General features: G+C 37.4%; 1 protein-coding gene across 1 annotated transcript in view; it reads left to right on the top strand.

Moving 5' to 3' along the window:
- The window catches only part of TENM2 (teneurin transmembrane protein 2), a 167,304-nt gene that overhangs the window by 67,033 nt on the left and 81,278 nt on the right, over window positions 1-18,993 (top strand). Inside the window, exons 8-9 of the mRNA XM_085299595.1 lie at window positions 11,974-12,168; window positions 17,638-17,838. Of these exons, the coding sequence (XP_085155721.1) occupies window positions 11,974-12,168; window positions 17,638-17,838 (396 nt within the window). The remainder of the gene's footprint in view (window positions 1-11,973; window positions 12,169-17,637; window positions 17,839-18,993) is intronic.

Below are 18,993 nucleotides of genomic sequence, written 5' to 3'. Positions count from 1 at the left end.
AAATAGGACTCAGCAGCTACTTCTAGCATTGTGAGTTTTTGAGAAAACAGAGTTGAAAAACTTGGATTTCAGCAAGCAAAATATTAACTTACTTACCATTGTTCTTAAAGTTTGTGTATCTTTCACTGAATCCAGCTTTGAATTCAGTGTTACTAAGATTTTTTTCTACAGAAGAGTCGGTCCTGAATAATTTCAAGTGGAATTGCAGGGAATGCACCTGTTCCTTAGAAACTCATCTTTCCTTCTCTTTCAGTTGTGACTTTACAGGGTAGCAAAAATATTTTTTAAACTCTGTTTAATTTAATGGTGTTAAATATACCAAACAGTTGCATCTAACATTTTAATTAGCATTTATTTTACATATTAAATCACTAGTAAACATATAGCCAAAATCATGCTTGCGTATTGCATTGTATGCTSTTCCATATGTTTCTAATTTGTGTTGTAGCATAGACACTTGAAATTATGTATGGCTCCGTTTCCCTGATATCTTGCAGGATATTGTTGCAGTTAACAAGGTAGATTGCTATAGGAGAAATTTTGAAACAAAGAGCATAGTAACAGTTTTTTAAAAGGAGTTGCTAATGTCACTGCTGATCAAAACATGGTAGGTAAAAAGAAGTGGGTGTATATAAGCAGTTACAAGTCTCTGATTTCAGTGAACACTAGTCCTTCTCAGTCCATCACTCATTATCCAGCTTGTTGAAATTTGGACAGCAAAGAGCAGCAAAGGAAATGCTGTAGTTAAGGTCTTCGAAGTGGGACCAAATTATGTTGGCATAGTATGGTAAAGAAGTTTGTGTTGCTCRTGTCCAAGCTTGAAAGCATATGGAAAAACAGGAAAATCTCATTACTGGTTTTTCCTTTATCAGCATTATAGTAATATCTTCATGCTTACTACAGGCCAGGTATGTTCATTTGYTCTCTTATAGTCTCTTCTTAAGCCCACTGTATTATCAATTCTTTCTTTTCTTATACATGTGCAATAATGGCATATCTGTTTGCACAAGTGTTTTCTGTTGCAATGGRATTCCAGTAAGCAAAATCTTTAGAAAGGTCCCAGTGCAGCAATGAGGTGGGCATCTTCTGCATGGACATGCGTGGAGTGCATGTAGTATACATCCAATTCTGGCAAGCCACAAATCTCTTTCCAGTTCTGTAAGACTAGTTGGAGACTGAGAATCTCTCTGCTCTATCTGTGCCTTGCTAGACTGAATTGTGCTCATCATGATGCATGTTTTCTAATTTGTTTTTGACTTTAATTGCTTAGCTTATTTAATTGCATTGCAATCTACATTTTGTTTTCAGATCATATCATCTCCGTGGTCTTGTACTGATATTTGTTTTATTGCACTAAGTTCTGAGAGTTTGTCTAATTTGTCTTAGTATCATMTTGGAGTCCTAGTAGTGGTAGTAAAAGTCATTGAATCAACTATAGTCAAGTTGTATCGTAAATAACATATGGAAATACAGCTACTAACTAGATCCTTATACATCTGTCGTCTGCGAATAACAGAAATGGTCCTGAATCAGATCTTCAAACTTCAATATGTATGATCTTTAGGTACATTAATATCTATACGCTATGTAGATTTGAACCTGAAATTTAGATCTCTTCCTATATTTAGGCCCTATCTGGATGAGATGAAATTGTTAGCTGTCATCCTGCTTCAGTTTCTCAAATGAAGTAATTTTTCTAATTCAAATATAGCAAAATATTTAAGTATCTGCAGCTAACATGGAACTGTAATTAATTGTACTAGGATTAAGTGTTAAGTGTTTTTTAGTATATTTAATAGTAGAAATAGCAGTAACTAAAATGAGACCAAAGCAGTCTGGGTTTTAAACACACAGAACTTTCAAGTACCATAATCTAACTTAACTTTGGCCAACCTGTAGGTGCAACCTGCACCTACTACATCATTGTCATTTAGCCACTGTAAAACATTACCACAGAAGTACGAATGGGACAAATGCTTTCACTCTAAATGTAAAATCTTCCCTGAAATATTTTAATAAATGTTTCACTTTTTTCATTTATTTTTATCTGCATATATTGACTTCTTGTTGTTAGTGGTTTGCTGCTGTGMATGACAACACATATGTTTGGAAGGAATATTCTGATATTTAGCAGTTGTCCTTGCTACTGCTTTTTGGGAGCTTAAAGAAACATCTTTTTCATTCCTCGTTGACTCTTCCCACTGAGCAACTCAAACCTCTGAGATAGTTTTAGTTGTCTCCTCCTCTGCATTTTTTTAGTGATGAAGTTATCTAAGCATACAAATGAAGATGAACATGTTTGTCTATGAAAATAGTCTATTTCAACATCTGTTCRTTTCCATCTGTTGTTAGAAAGTAAAATTTATTTCTCTATATACTATTGTAATCTTGTCAACCTCATTGCTCACATCTAAAGCACGGATTTCATGGCTCTGGATTTGTGTTACTRTTATCCACAGAAAAGGAGTTTTAGCTTGCAAATGTCTTCAGGACTTCTCTATTTACCATCTCTATTTTCCTCCAACTCCATGTATCATGCAGAGAACTGAAAAGAATTCTCCCTCCCTTCCTCCCTCTGCCCTTGTTTTTGAAAGCACAAAACGTACAGCCAGCTGCTTAGCCATGTTCTCCTGCGGTAAACCAGAACCAGTGCAGGGTAACTCCTGTTTCCCTGAATGTGTTGAAGCCCATGAAAAGGAACTGAGCTGTGATGCTTCCAATAGGTATAAAAAAGTAGGGAGGTTCTTAACTGGAAAGGCTGCAAATAAATCTGCTATTATGAAAATTATCTTAGTCTACTGCATGGAGAACTGCAGTCTTCCCTTGAAGAGGTAGTGATAATTGCAGAGCTTTTGGAGCAATGGAGGGGGAACAAACAAGTCGATGAAGTGTTTGCATCCCGGATGTATTTATGAGAGAAAGCCTTCAGGACATTTGAACCCTGACTCAGCTAGTTGAGTTTACAAGTGTCTAGTTGAACTGAAATGTTGTCTTCTCTATCTATCTTGTTTTTGCATTTTCAGAAAGAGCAGTGGTCTTTCTTTTCTTCCTCCTCAGGACTCCAGTATCCTCAGGGAACTAAGACTTAGCTCTTTGATGATGGCTGGCTAGATTAACTAGCTTATCTTCATCTTCATGCTAGTGATACAGGGTTTCTCTCCTTTCAGTTGAGCATCAAATGTAGCTGGCATTTGCTTATTTTATTTTCCAGTTCTTACAGACTGATGAGTTATTGTTATTAAAAATATTGTGAGGCTCTTTTCATAAAGTAAAATTCTGTTGTACCTAGTGACCAATCCCAAAGAGATAATTTTGTAATTTGTTGTAGTTCTGAAAATTACTTGTCAGTACAAGTCAACATCATCAGTGTTCTACTAGATAGTGTATGGAGAGAGAGTCATATTCGTGACATACATTTTTGTAATAAATGTATGCAAAATAGTCATGTAATGGTAGGTAATTTGTAGAAKAGTACATGAGGGAAGAGCAAGTGTTGTCTTCTTGACAGTTAAGGTTACACCAAAAGTTTTGAGAAAAACTGCAGTCTTTCTGATAGATTTTGACCAAAGCAAGAGTTTGCTGAGTGTTCGGAAGAATGTAAATATTCATTATCTAATTAATGCTGTTCAGTCACTCCTATAAAAATCCTGCCATTTTTTTTTTCTAGAATAGCTTAAGTACTTATCGATTGAAAACTTCTATAACTCTCAAAATGGAGGTATCCCCATATCTCTACAGGTATTTTAAATGAATTGAATTAATCATAGGCTTAAAAGTCTCTAGCGATCTTCGTTAACTTCCCTGGGTTTAATTAAAACATCTGTGCGCTTTTAATTTATCGATTCATCCAACTCATATGTCATGTTTTTAACACACCCCAGCATGCTCTGCATCATTTTTAACCCGATTTCCACTTAACTAAAGCAATTAAATTCACCCCGGATTAATTAAAGCATCCATACTTTAGTGCTTAAGTCAGCGTGTGCTGCTTTCCCCAAATGGTTTTTGAATGTCAGAGATTTGACACACCTGATGGGTTTTTTGTCCTTCTGGAAATTCTTCTGCGAATCTCTTGCTTGCTTGCTAACGTGCAGTTTGACAGAGCTAGACAGGGGATCTTGGTTAGGCTTGGGTCTGGGCAGCTGAAGGGAGGACTGCAGGGTGTGATTACTGTAAAGGGCGGCACATTTTCTCTCAAGCCCCTGATCCGATGCCTGCCAACATAAATCATTTGTGTGCTTGGATTCAAACTAAATAGTTTCATGTTTTGAAAAGTAACTAACAAAGCATATTGCCTGGTAGGAGCTAAGCTGACAGTTTTGTGAAGCATTTGTTTTATATATAACTGTAATAGCTTAAGGATCTACGCTATCTGTATTTTACCATCTAGCATAGATGCTAACGGTCAAGAAAATCTGTCAGTTATTCACAGTTGTTCGTTCTTTGGATGCTGGGCGAATTTCCACAAGCTGACCTCCAAGCAGCTTGTGCTTGCAAGAGCACAAACTCTCTAAACAACCTAAAACATATTCTAGGTCATTGCTGCTGTTCTTACAACCATTTCAGTCCTGACCAAAGGTAACAGTCTCTAAAGAGCAGGCAGCCTGGTCAAACATCATTTTTCCTGACTAGGCAAATACCATGTTTGCTATGCAAAAAGAACAGATGAAGGAAACTGGGTCTGGAGTCATTTCATCTCCYCCCTTCCAGAATGATTTTCCTGGGGACAAGTTTGGCAGGCTTAGGACAGCTTCATAGCAGGGAAGTAGCATTAAGATAGCATTAAGTAGTAAAAGTGAACTGACATAAACTATGAGATKGTCTTAGAAGTTACTTCAGATTTTCATATCCATAAATGAACTCAAGTTAAAACTAAATGGCTTTCAGACAAATTCTGAAATGTACAGTCAACTGGTGTAAAATAGGTTTAAACAAAARAATAGGAAAGGTGGCATTATTAAGCTATAGCATTGTATTTTATACTACAAACCAAAATACTCGTATTTCTGATGCCTCCTAGTTTTTGGAAATAACCTTATGTGCAAACAACTGATCTAACAAGGCATGTAATCATTTACCATGTTTCAGTATATTTTGATTAAAACAATAATAATGTAAAATTTAGAGCTAACATTTTTAAATCAAGGTCTAAATCAAGAACTTGAGTTCTTAAGTAGGCTTATTTTCTAAGATGCAACCATTTGCAATTTCTCTGTTTTTAGTGGTTTTATGAATTTTAGGCCCTTTGGAAATAAGAATATTTATATCTAAATAATTTCACTTTAGGAAGCTGACTTGGTTGTAGCTTTTGGAGTGCATCTAAATTTTTTCAAGGCTTTAGGATATGATTATAGGACCCAATTCATGCATCAGTAAAATAAAACTTCACTTGCCTATATCTTAATCTAGTTTGTCCATGTGAGAGATTAGTATTTGTAGATGAAATCGATATGTGGGTCACTGAGATACAGACCAAAAAGAGCCAAATTCCAGTAGAAAGTGCCCCTACTCGTGCTTTTTATGTCTTTTGATGAGGCTATTGTAGGTGATACTGTGCTTGGATCTTTTTTGTATTTCTGCTCTATTTTGGAGCTGAACTGGAGTCCATTTCTGGTTTCAAGTTAGTCTGTCATAAACAGTAATCCATCTTTCCTCTGTACTTGCAAAATCATGCATAATGTGTCAGCAGAAGCAGCAGCTTAATCTCTGCTAAAAGAAAGTCCTAGTTTGAATTATTAGAGAGTCTGAATTAATTATCCCCTAAAGGAACTGCCCCCGGAAGGTCAACTTTGAGATCACTGGTGAGAAGTTCGAACTACATTTGTCTTTGCTACAATTCCCTGTGGTTGATGAAACAATCYGATCCTATATAGAAGTATAAATGGYGTCTCTTCAGAATGCTRTTTCCYGAAAGTGTTTGTTAGTATATGGGTTATTAAGAAAGTAAAGCTGTAATGGGTCAGGCCAGAAATCCATTTCGCCCAGGAACTCCAGCTCTGATGGGGCCATACAGCAGACAGGTAAAGAAGAATAAAAATTGTACCTTTGTTTGATGATGCTTCCCGGGTAACTTCTGCCCAATTTAGGGATAAGCTGTGTTAGGACTTCCTACAGTAGATGTTGTGTCCTTGTGTATAGTAGCCTTTGTAGATGCATGTTCTATGGATTTGTCTAATTGCATGTTGAATCAGGGAATGTTTTTCTGTTTTAACTTTCCAGGTAATCTTGTTAAAATTGGTTGATGGAGCAGTTGCTGTTACTCACAGCGTGCAAGGACATTAGACTATGTCCAAGTGCTATATTAGTGAAGCCTCAAACTTGCACTTCAGTGCTTCGTCCCATATCTACATATTGCTTACATTATAAATGTARAGCTCATATTTTATGTTTATCGGCTTGCAGTAAGAAGAATTTGGCTGATAGGCAACAAAAGGTTTTCCAGTCATTATGGATATGAGCACACTAGTCTTGAGTCAAGCAGTTCTCCAGTAAGATTGATGCGATCACTTGTCCATCCAAACCAGTGACTTTTCCTTCCCCAATCTGACTTGAGCATCTCACCACAAAGTTCTGTGCTACATACGTTGTAAAGCATTGCCTTGATATTGGGTGATTCCCGACAGCTTGTCTGTGCTCTGAATAAGCCTGTAGATGGCACAAAGGAAGCTAACCTTCTAATGCCTCCTTTGGAAATTTACATTTGGATGTAAAACTGGGCACTTGAAAAATAAAAGGAGTATGAGGGCATTGCCAGGACAGGGAAGCAGTGCAGGTACAAGCTCAAAAATCTCTCAAGTCGTATTTATGTGCTCAGAAACTCAGACAGCTTTCAAGAGAAGWATACCAATTTGTCCATTTTATGAGGAGCTAAAAACAAAGTCTGCGTTAGAGAACTAACAGCCTAGATCCTAGAGTACAAGACTCTCTGCACCAGGGCAATGCGTACTCTACAGCAAGAGGAGCCAAATCAGAACTCTGCCTTCAAATCTTGTTTGAAGCTTGAAGTAGCAGGGGAAGGTCTTTCAACCAAGCAGCTGGGTAACTAAACCAAGTTCTGCACCACCTTCCTCAAGCTTGAGTCCTCAAATGTCCTTTAGTGGTTTCTTGCCATGCTTTAGAAGAACAGCTCTGGTGAGTATGTATGTGTGAATACGATAAGGGTGAGGGAAAGGAGTGGGTATGCAGACTTTACAACTGGGATACCTGTGTGCTAAGAATCGCTGGACAAATGGTGGCTTTTGATGGCAGATCATTTAGGCATTATCCTTCACTGTCTCCCCTCTTAGTTTGTTGTACTAGGCATGTCAAATCACCTTTCCTCATCCACAGGGAAATATTAACAATACACCAAAACACTTATCCAAAGRTACCTTTCAGAGTGAGATCCTAGCATGTCTAGCTGATCTTTCCTGCTCAGTTCATGCTGTTAAATGTGTGTAGCCCACAGAACTCAAGGGTCTGAAGAATCCATTTTCCATAATTTGACTAGACTTAGCTGTTTAGAGACCTATGTTAAAAAATTCAGTAGATTTTTGCTGGAAAGCTGGTGAAGGGCAGAATCACTTCACCAAAACTGCATTCAAGGATGATACTTGTTGCGCTTATTTAAACCTATGCAGGAGATGTGCCTTTAGTCTTTTCTTAATTTACCTGAGCATCACCTTGCTACTTCCATAACTACTCCCCAAGACCTCTGTCTGCTTGTCAGCAATGGTACCTGTGATATGGAATTGTCTCTATGCAACTCCACAGAAGTGAGATAGAACTTGATTGTTTTATTACATAAAGCTTCCTTCCTTCATTGTCATTCAGTGTACTGTGAACAGACAGGTCTGCAGGAATACAGACCTTCCACTGCATATGGGAGGGAGAAGCAGTCATAGATAACAAGCACTCCAGATGAATCTCGAGTTGTTTGCACATTTATTGAGGCAATCTGGATCAATAATTAGTATGACCTATTTTGGATCTCATTCTGTAACACTGTGGCCTAAAATTGACTAATTTAGCAAACCTCTTTCGAGGTAGAATGCCTGCTGCTGTTTTCCAGGGAAAATCAGCTTGATTCGCTCTCCATTCCTCACTCAGATCAGCCTAGAAACTCACAGCAGCGACAATAGTGAAGAGGTGTATGTTACAGCAATGAGAAACCAGCTTCTTACCACCTGCCGTTGCTTACATTCTTGTTTACGGTTTCCCCTGCAATCTTGRTGACATGGTGGTCTTGGAAATACCAAGTTTTGACCACAGACCTCTGCCACTCACTCTCAAAGTGATATTCCTGACATTATATATATTATATATATGTGTGTGTATATACATATATATACACACACACATATATGTACATATATTGTAGAATAGCCCTGGCATGAGGCTCTAGATAAAACTTSTGGCTTGAGGATGGAAGTATTTTAATCTGAACTATGTTCTTTCTCGTACTCTGAAAAGAAATGACAGATTTTTTTCTATGTCCACAGTCAGTTCCTATGTCACTAACATCTTGGTCATGCACATTCCTGCTGCAGCTGAAGACAGGTCACTGCTTAACTTGCACACAAGCTTGGGGGGAAAGGATTGTATAGTGGTTATCACATCTGCTTTGCACACTGAAGGGCCTGGGTTCAAGCCCCAGTGGAACCAGCACCAGGAAATCTTTGGGAGGTTGGACTGGATGATCTCCAGAGGTCCCTTTCAGCCTCACTGATTTTGTGATTTCACAAGGTCTGAGCAGATTTTTAGACTGTAGCAAATCCTCTGATGTGGTAGAAGCACAGAGCTGTAATACTGCTTTCAGCTTCACTTAAGTTCCTGAAGCACCAGATCAGGGCTTCCTGGTGCTTTCTGAAGCACCAGACCAGGGCAAGGGAACACTACATAGCTACTGTGGAAGYTCTTAGCCCAAGACCCAGCAGCATCTGCTAATCTTTCTTCTACTGTGCCAGTCCAGTCTCTGGTATCCCAAGCTGACCCTGAAAATTCAGATCAAGGGATGGAGTTGAAAATAATCTTCCCATAAATATGTTCCAAACAGCAGATGTAGTCTTTTTAACTGGCACACCTTTGTCCATTGCTTAGTTATACATAGGTTCAAAGCAAGGTGAGAAGTGACCTTATGGCAGGTGGCTAGCACGGGATTATGTAGCTGCATCTAGAATGGTCCSATCTAAGCTATTTCCTTTTTTTAATACTGGACTTATTTCTGTTTAGTCAGTCTTGCAGTGGACTGCGCAGTTCAAAGAGAATTACTGCCTTTACTTGAGCTTTAAGACTCCAGAGGAAGGTTTTTCAGAATAGACAAGCTGAGCACTTTGAGTTTGCTCAGCTGCCACTGACACCTGTAGCTGAATACATTTTTCTGTGTACCTTTGTTCTGTTACAGCAGAGCTCCTAAAGGGCAAGGGGGCCCTTTCTGGTGATGACTACCATGTTGACTGGTTAAAAAACAAAATAAAACTACCTTGTCCTCCCTCCTCCCATCTGTTTTTTTCTGCTTGTATCCAGCTGCTAGGTCAACGCTAACTTTTTGTTTTGTTTTTGAATAAACGCGTTTTGTCTGAAGAAGCTGTTTGCTCTCTTCTGGTTCATTTAACATTCCTGGAACCTTTTCTTTCCATACCTGGTAGCTTTATCCCAGCATGGTAAATGCCATACAGAGACTGACACGCAGAAGCAAGCTATATGCTGTTATGTGTATTTCTTCTACTGTCCTGGTACAGTTGGAGGAGCCACCTTGAGCAGCCATTCTGGTAATACTGACCTCTCCAATGTGTCCGAAGCAGGGAGAGAATGTGCATCTAAAAGTGTTGCATCCTTCTGCAGTGGAGTAGAACAATGAGGCTGTAAGCTTAACCACCACGTACAGGAGCTGAGAGGTGCCTAGTTCCAGAGACAGATGTTTAGGTATTAAGATGAGAGCTGGAAAAAGGAGCAGTGTCTCTGTAACGTGTCAGGCAGACTCTGTGGTGTGATGCATGCAGATAGAGGGAACAGTTAGTCATGAGGCATCCAATATGTTCCTAGTTGAGTGTGTTATATATCATAGCAGAATGTTYCATGGTGACCTGCAAAAAAGTGTAGAATGGGCTGAGTATGGTATGGACATACTGGATATTTGTCTGCATTGTGATTCGAGCGAGCTGGTTCATGAAGCATAATTCTGAAATCAACTGCAAGTACCAGAAGGAGTAGGAGTTTAGCATAAACTCATTGATGGAACTCTGTGAAGCGCTTGTGAGTATATGTCACATCTGAAATTGAAAAGTTGCTGCTGGAAATTATATTTTATGCAGATCTGGAATTAGGAAGAAAAAGATTAAATAAGAGTAGAAGGATTAATAGTAAGAGAGAACAGCAGGGAAGAAGCAACTATCCCTGCCAAAGGACTGGCGGTATGGCCTTAAGAGAGAGGAGAGAGAGCAGAGCAGGGAAAAAAAGTGCAATATACTACTTTTGCTGTTATTCTGTTGTACAAAGATATAGGATAAAAAGGATTATGTAAGTGACGTATGACGCATCAATTTTAGTCTGAAGTGAAATAATACTCAGAGCTCCAAATTTTAGCTAGTATTTCAGGTTACAAATCTGAATATATATATTTTGTGATCAAATTTTTCCATTTCAAATAAGAAAATTCTTGAAAAATCAGTCCCAAAATGTGTTTTTGCAGCAGATCAGTGGGACAGCTGAGATGGATAAGGCTGTAGGACTGAATCTCAAGAGTACAGTGGAGAAGTTGTGCAATTGGACAATTACACATTTCTTTTTAGTAAATCAATTACTTGGGTTCTTCTTGATCATTCAGGTTAAAGGGATAATAAAAGCAAGAGGACAGAAGGACCTTTTAATGATTAATAGTAGCTTTTGAGTATATTTTTGGCTCTGTAAATCTAGCCATTAGTTTCTAATTACTTTGAAGGGCGAAAAGACAAGGAGATACTTTTTTGTCTTTATCAAACCGCATCAGAGAGTAGAGCACGGCTCTTCTCAAAGATTCACTTCATTACTCCCATTTTCTGTTACTCCTTTGGTTTCTTTTCCCCCCGTTTCTCTGGCTGGTGACCACACATACAGTCTTTGGCAGGCATGTAAGTTCGGAGATTGCTTTGGTCCTATGGAGGACTCGGGCATATAGGGGTGTGAATATGCCTTAGTGTGATGTTTGTGTAACTGGCTTTAATAAATTGTTTCTTTCCATTACTGTATTATTTACAACATCTGATTTCTGGCATCCAAGACCTGCCGACTACCTTTATTATTCATAGGCCTTGCTGCTTTTGCATCAATTAGTTCTGAATATTTATTCAAACACATTTTTTCCCATTACAGAAGAAGAAAGGGTAAGAGTTAATGGTGCTTTCTTGCCATTATACAGAGGGTAAAAGCATTCACTCTAAGGAAACAAAGATTAAGCAGTGAAACTAAGATTCAGCAGGGACTGGTGGCACGCACTGGTTGTACATTTGTAGTAGATGAAAGCTTGTGTTATCCCTGTGTTCAAGATCCTTATATTCAAGAAACAAGCTAAAGGGACTAAAAATAAATGTGGGCACAGCATTAGAAGATATTATGGGAGAAGAAGGATGTTGCATAACAATATGTTTCAGAATTGAATGTTTCTGTTCCACTATCTGTGCAAATTAGATGTTACCTAGTGGAACAAACCAGAGTAATGCCAAAATCAAGTCCATTCACGTTGCCCAGACATCTGCATAGTTCTGAATATCATAGCAGCAGCAGCTATATGAATAGTGGCTGTATTCTCAGAACGCCCAAAATGTGAGTGCTTTGTCAAATAATAATTAGATGATTTATTTGGGAAATCAAGAGCTAACCTAGTACATATTATTTTAGTTTTTTTTCCAGTAAACGAACGTATTTAAATATATATATATAAGTACTTGGTAGTAGATTTTTAGAGCACTTTTACATATATGACCCTGTGTGCTGTTCTTCTTTCATTCAATTTTCCAGCTGCCTGCCCAGTACTGTGCAGTGGCAATGGCCAATACTCTAAAGGAACCTGCTTGTGCTACAGTGGCTGGAAAGGACCAGAATGTGACGTACCCGTCAGCCAGTGTATCGATCCCTCATGTGGAGGTCATGGTTCCTGCATTGAAGGGAACTGTGTCTGCTCTGTTGGCTACAAAGGAGAAAACTGTGAAGAAGGTAGTACTACAGTGCTTTTTCTTTTTATGTTATGAACTTGTTTTCTGGGTTTTGGAGCTATTCAGTGGGTAGAAAAAAGTAAAGAATGAAATTAAATTACAAATGTAAAACTATTGTGACAGATTGTGATGAAGGGAGTGTTAAAATGCGGTCCACTGCAATTTTACTGATCTGTAAAAGTTGAAACTAAACTTCTGATCTCCATATACGTTATTTTACAGAAGTAAAATATAGCTACCACAAGTGTATCTGAATGATGTTTTTGCCAAAGAATGAAGATAGCTTTTTTAATGAATTATATTTATTGAACAATCTAGAAATGAAATGCAGAAAAATATGTAGTGTTAGAGAAAACTGTATCTGCAACTTCATACAAACCAAACTTGTCGGTCACTATTAAGACAGAAACTGGTAAGACAAATTTGAAAGACTTAGATATGCATGTTAGTTACAGAYTTCCTGTAGGGCAAATTATTCCCTTTAGATGCAGTCATGTGGGATCAGAGAATGGTAGATAGCACATATAAACGACCACTGTCTTTTAAGTGCAAAAAAACCCTGAGGTTGGAAGTGTCCAATTCTTTGTGTATGCAGAAACAGGCAGACTTAACAGAAGAACCCATGTAAAATTTGGTCATAGGCTGAGGTCAATATTTATCCACAGTATTTTCTGTTAGAGTGCACAACAACATAAATTGGATTGTTTTTCATTTTAAAATGTATTGATATGGTTTTAAAAGGGGATTTAGCTCTCTGGAGGATTGCTAGATTGACAGTTCTGCATGCCTCAGCACATCCTCAGGGCAATAATAGTTCAAACTGCTTTATATGACATTCCAGCATTTATTAATCCTCCAAAGAGAGGAGCATCTTGGGGCTGAGGTGATAGGACTGGAGCTGCGTGGTTTAGAAGTAAAGAGTCCTTTGGGAGTGTTCTGAATGTGATGCAGAGCTGTCCACCAGGTGTATATTGATCTATCTTGCTGTAAAAAAACAGCTGTTTCTCTCATCAAAAAAAGAGAAGAAAACTAAGAGATTTACTATTTGGGCATGGAGTCATCCCCTCCAGGACTCAATCTTGCATTAGTCTGAGTTAACTTCTTTTGCTAAAAGCAAAAATAAGTTCAGGTCCTCACTAGTGAGACTGCCAACACTAGACTAACCACAGCCATCTGTTCAGTTCGCTCCTGTCATCTCCTTCCAGCAATGCTTCACAACACTTGGGTCATTAAAGCTCTAATCCAAAACTAGTGAAGTCATTAGAGCTTTTCTGTTGTTTTTAATGGACTATGGTTTAAGCTGTCTCAGGTAAATTCTATAATGTCCTTCTCAGCTCTTAGAATTGACGATTCGCAGTTCACGCTGAGTGTATGTTTACAGGAAATACTCAAGAATTACCTGAAATGTTCTGCTATATCTAGCATTCTCATGGAAGTCAAAGGTGGAAAAGACTGTCTTTAGCGTGCTCATCCAGTCTGTTCCCCAGGAATGCAGAAGTTTGCTGAGACTAGTTAAGTTATATAAGTTCTATTTTGTTCTTTGTTATGGTATAAATGTTAGTATTGCTAGAGAGAATTTGATAATTGGCTTTCTTTCATTTATTCCTGTTAATTTTACCTGGTAAGCAGTTCCTTCTCTTCCTCAGTTATAATTTCCAGATACTTGTGTGGAGTTTTCTAACTTTCTGTCTAGAATGCAGACACTCTGTCCGAGCTAAACATCATGACTCCCCTTACGCTCCTGTAAGAGAAATAGGCTCTTGTAGTGCTTAAATCAGCTCATCCTAAGGCGAATGTTCAAAGTGAGTAAAACAAATGCACCATCAGCTCCAGATAAGTTTGTAGAGTAAGCTAGCACATATCTTTCTCTGTGCCGAGGTGTTAATGTTAACAACACTCAAAGTTGGAAGCATTACAAAACATTGTCAGTCAACAACAGAGGAGGAGGAGGGGGCTGTGAATTAATATGTTAGGGGAAAGGGTATAGATTATTTAATCACTAGTGCTTGAAAGGATAAGGTTTTAAAAAGATAAATGGATTACAGAGTCAGGCAGTATTAACTGCAAACTTGGAAGAGGCCAATAACATGACAGGAAAGGTTAGCATAACCTTTGGCATACAACATTTGGCAATAAATAAATAAATAAATAGCAACCATGACATTTCTACTCAAAAATTCCATTCCTTCTGTAAATATTTTTCACGTTAATTCAAGAGCTACTGGAAAAAGAAAGGGTGTAATACAAATTGGTGTCTCTTCAGTTGAAAGTACTCATCTAATCTTATTTAAACTGTGTATATGAATTAATGGTAGAATGAAACAAATAAGTATGTCTGTATTTATATTAAAGTATGAAATCTCCTCTATTGATTTGAACTTCCAAGAAGAATGTCTAAGGTTAATTTGTGCGCCATTTTTCAACTAAGGTATTGAAATAGAATCAGTGGATCAGCATTTTCTTTCTTCCAATTAGCTTTTTATTTCTGATATTCAATACAGTCATATTGTTCAGACAATCTACCTGAAATGAAAGTGGCACCCAAATCGATATTTGCGATGCACAATTTTTGCAGCATAATCACAGTTGTTCTATTAGCAGATCTGCACACAGGATGAAGCGCCGCGTTTGCCAGGTTTCGTTCAAGCTGGTTTGGGGGGAGACAAGGGAAGGTGACGAAGTGGGTTAAGATAACCGTGTTTTTCCTGTCGGTTTCATGGTCGAGTCATTTTTCAATGACATTTAACTTCCTAAGTGTAATTCATGGCTCTTTGGGGGCTTATAGTACATATTGTTCAGAAAACTCCTTGACCTCCTTTTTTGTCCTTAGGGATATAAATTGCTTTCAGTACCCTTTTTGTCAAATCTGCAGAGGGACCAATACTAAATGAGTTCTAATGATCTGAGCTGCCAAGGGGCTGTGAGTTCTGAGTCTAACATACTTACTTGCTAAGGCACGTTGTCCTTTGTTTAAACACCACAGAAGCTCCATTTATAAATCCTTATTAAATACCACTGTAAACCCTTCTAAAGACTCGGGGCCAGMACCTTTGCCGCATAAGTCAGTGTAGTTCTACTGCAGGTAATCAAGTTATGCTAATTTTAGCAGCTGAGGATCTGGCCCCAGATGATAACCCTAAGAGCATGTATTAAAGTGGAACAAGATTTGAGTTCAAAGTATGAACACTCTTCAATCGGAAGTTTGAAATCTATTACTTAACCATATGGTAAGAACAGAATAGCTGTAAAGTATATTTGTTTAGAACAATAGACAAAAGGGATTAATTTGAGTTATTTCATAAAATGGGAGAGCAGGGGCTTGGAGGAGTTGAAAAGTTTATTCGGTGGTAATAAATCCTAGCTGCAAGACTGCTGTAATTCTGGGCAGAGGAAAGATGGTTAATTTCTGTGGACGAGGGATGCGTTTTTCATTTGTTGGAACATTTCATTGTTCCACTTGCTTTCATTGGTACTTCCATTTTATAAGGAAGGTAATACATTTCTGAAATGTACAGTACATCAAGACTCATCAGGATTCTCTAAAGTTAGCTGTCCTGTAACATACAACACCAAGTAACACATGTACTACCTGTTTAAATTTTCCATTAAAATATCAGTATCTAAAAAATTGAGTAGACAGAGTTTAGGGGAAAAGAAGTAACCTTCATCATAAAAGCAAATTGACCTAAATCTTTCTTTGTGTTCTTTAAAATTTTTAAGTTAGTGGTGACRGTTTATTTCTTTATTGAATCAGATTGTTTTACCATATTTCTCTTTCTGCCAGATTAAATAGAAATAGCACAGAAGACATATTCTAAACTTTGGACTGTTTCTAATCTTGTTGAGCACCAGAAAGTACTGACAGTATGGGACAAGAGTTTTAGATAATTTTAGARTAATTTATAAATATATCAAGCCCTRTCTGAGCTGAACCACAAAATAACCTTCGTTTCCCTATAAATACTACTAAATTACATTATCATATTTTTAAGCCCAATTAATTGAACAGTAAATCATTTGAAAAAAATACATAGCCAGTGCCATCATTACAATCAAAATCTTGGAAGACATTTTATAGTAATTTATTCCTGTGCTACTGTAATCTGAATTAAAATCGAAACTATYTTGATAACTCCTGTTTGCATCTCTAAATGTACTTGCTTCAATTCTCTGAGTTGTATCTAATCTATAGACTTACTTTAYGTGTTCTATGACTTCATAAAATAATTTGACAGGACTTTATAGAAAAGTTGAGATTTGAAAGATCAAGTATTGTTCACATAAGGTAGAGTGAAAATGTCTCTGCCTTAATTTAGAAGGATCAATTTGGAAAAGATGAGAAATAAATCACTTTCATTATAAACCCAGATCTTCCTAGAGTCAAAAGAGTGAGTGCCAATCACTCTTAGTTCTTCAGTTGTGAGCTAATATATACTAGTCATGAGATGAATTCATTTTATTTAGGACTTGAGTTTGACCTTGGCCCTCAATTCCACAGCAAGAGGCAATTTGTAAAGCCTCTATGTTGATGTTTGCGGTAGAGCATAGTATGCTTACACAAATTCAGGATACGAGATAAAAATCTTGAAAACCAAAAAGTTGCTGATAGAGTTTATTTGAAAGACAGCTTTTAACARTCCTTTATCAGGACCAAAATGGCAACTGAAATCTCATGGATGTTTTTCCATCATAATTATTTTCACTTTCTTTTTCTGTTCTTTTTTCTGGATTAAAAAAAGATGAAATGTATGTATATATATAACATATATATTTTTTACATTTCTTAAAATGGAATTGTCTGCTAGTTAAAACATGGGTTCAGGTACCTAGATCTCTCAGTTTCACAGCTCAGCTAATAACCGACTGTGAATAAAGTGTTCAGAAGTGCCTGAACATTTTAGGAGTCTAAATGAAGCTGAAAGCCACTGATATTTTGACTTCTAGGTACTTAAAGTGAATGTAATAATACTTACTATTCTCAGAATACTCTGCATTTTGACAGTAATAATAGCAGTTTTGATAAAGATGTTGCAAAGAAAAACATTCTGAAAAAGTGCAATTCCTTCAGGTTTTTTTTTTTTTTTTTTTTTTTTTTTTTTTTTTTTTTTGTATTTTATTATTAATTGTAGTGTTTGAGTCATTACGTCAATGTACTTCAGAAGAAACATCTGCAAATTAAGGCTTAGGTGTGGTATACTTAGGTTTTATTTTTAAGCCCTTGTACTTCCTCATTACAGAATTCCTGAAGTAAGCTTTCATTCTTCTGTCACACACTGTTTTATTTGGAACTAATGCAAAACATAACTCTTCCATTTTCAGAGCAAATATTTATGAGACTTGAAGAAAAACACATCCGTTTGCCTTATTTCATCCCAGCTGAATAAAATTTGCAGAACACGTCTGCATGTTTTTTAAATATCATGTTGTGTGACCTGAGCTTTCTCTACATTGTTTTTGTTTTTTCATGTAGTTGATTGCTTAGACCCAACGTGCTCCAACCACGGTGTYTGTGTGAATGGAGAATGTCTCTGCAGCCCAGGCTGGGGGGGAATCAACTGTGAGCTTCCCAGAGCCCAGTGCCCAGACCAGTGTAGCGGGCATGGTACATACCTCTCTGACACAGGTCTGTGCAGCTGCGATCCCAACTGGATGGGTCCTGACTGCTCTGTTGGTAAGAAAAATATTTCTTCCTGATTTTGCAATTATACTCCTACTTTGTTAAAATGTTAGCATCAGTGGCAAATTGGAAATGCAGATAATTAAAAAAAAAATCTTTGCAACTTTTGAAGATGATTGGTCCTGTTTTGCCTTATTGTGGGAAGTGTGAGGTTTTGTATATACATAGGATAATAAATTTTATGACATCCTTAATTTGGGACTGATGGGTAGGGGGGATATAAAAGTCTGTATTTCATTCTGATACTGACACTCTTGAGKACTGCAAAAGTTACTTAACTGCATCATACCTGTTTCCACCTTTAAATAAAACCTTCCGTGGTAATAATCTATGGATACGTTTAACAGCATTTGAGGAATGGAAAACAGTACATTTAAGTAAGTACTTTTTTTTGGTTTTGCTTTATTACACATCAGAACAGCATACATTTGAGAACTTCACAGAACAGAAAAATAGCTTTTCACAGGTAGGATATTTTCCCCTCTTTGATTTTTCATGGGAATTTAAACAATTACTTCTAGGCAAGAGACATGTTGAAAAGCAGACAAAAATATAAGCTATGAAGTTCATCCTCTCCAATGCTACACAGTTGAGTGAATGCTCRTAAAACTTGATTATCCTAACAGAAAGAGCTAAGGCAAAAAACACAGTTTGGACAAGACAGCAAGCATTCTATTTGGTGGAAATATTACATTTTTGCATTTATATTGTAAGCTGAGTCTTGAGATGGAACTGGCATGGAGCTCCATGGATGAAGGCAAAAGCAAGTCTCTAACTTAGAGTTTTCACACTGTTCATTATTTCTTAAGATTATTCTGTTGACTCAGAATACCCCACCAGTCGAATAAATGTGAAGATGTGTGCTTTTTGCTTCATGCATCAGCAGCAGCCAGAGAAATTAATGAATGAGAGTTTAACTTTCAGTTTTACTGAAGATGCATGAGGCAAAAATCCCCTCTGTTTGCTTTTCTACAACTTCAGCTGGCAGTAAAAGCATTTCAGACACTGGATAACTGAGCATAGTAGCAATAGGTTTCTAAAAACTCTCAGCTGCAAGTGTTTTTTCCAGTCACTCCTAGAGTGTAAGTGACCCTGAATTGTCAGCGTGCGCTGCTAAATGAGTTTTGGGTGAGTTTCAGCCTCATTCTT

Source organism: Rhea americana, unplaced genomic scaffold (assembly GCF_003343005.1).
Source record: "Rhea americana isolate MKP2758 unplaced genomic scaffold, rheAme1 scaffold_150, whole genome shotgun sequence".
Classification (NCBI taxonomy): Eukaryota; Metazoa; Chordata; class Aves; order Rheiformes; family Rheidae; genus Rhea; species Rhea americana.
Note: the sequence above shows the minus strand (reverse complement) of the source record. Positions and strands in the feature narration are given on the sequence as shown.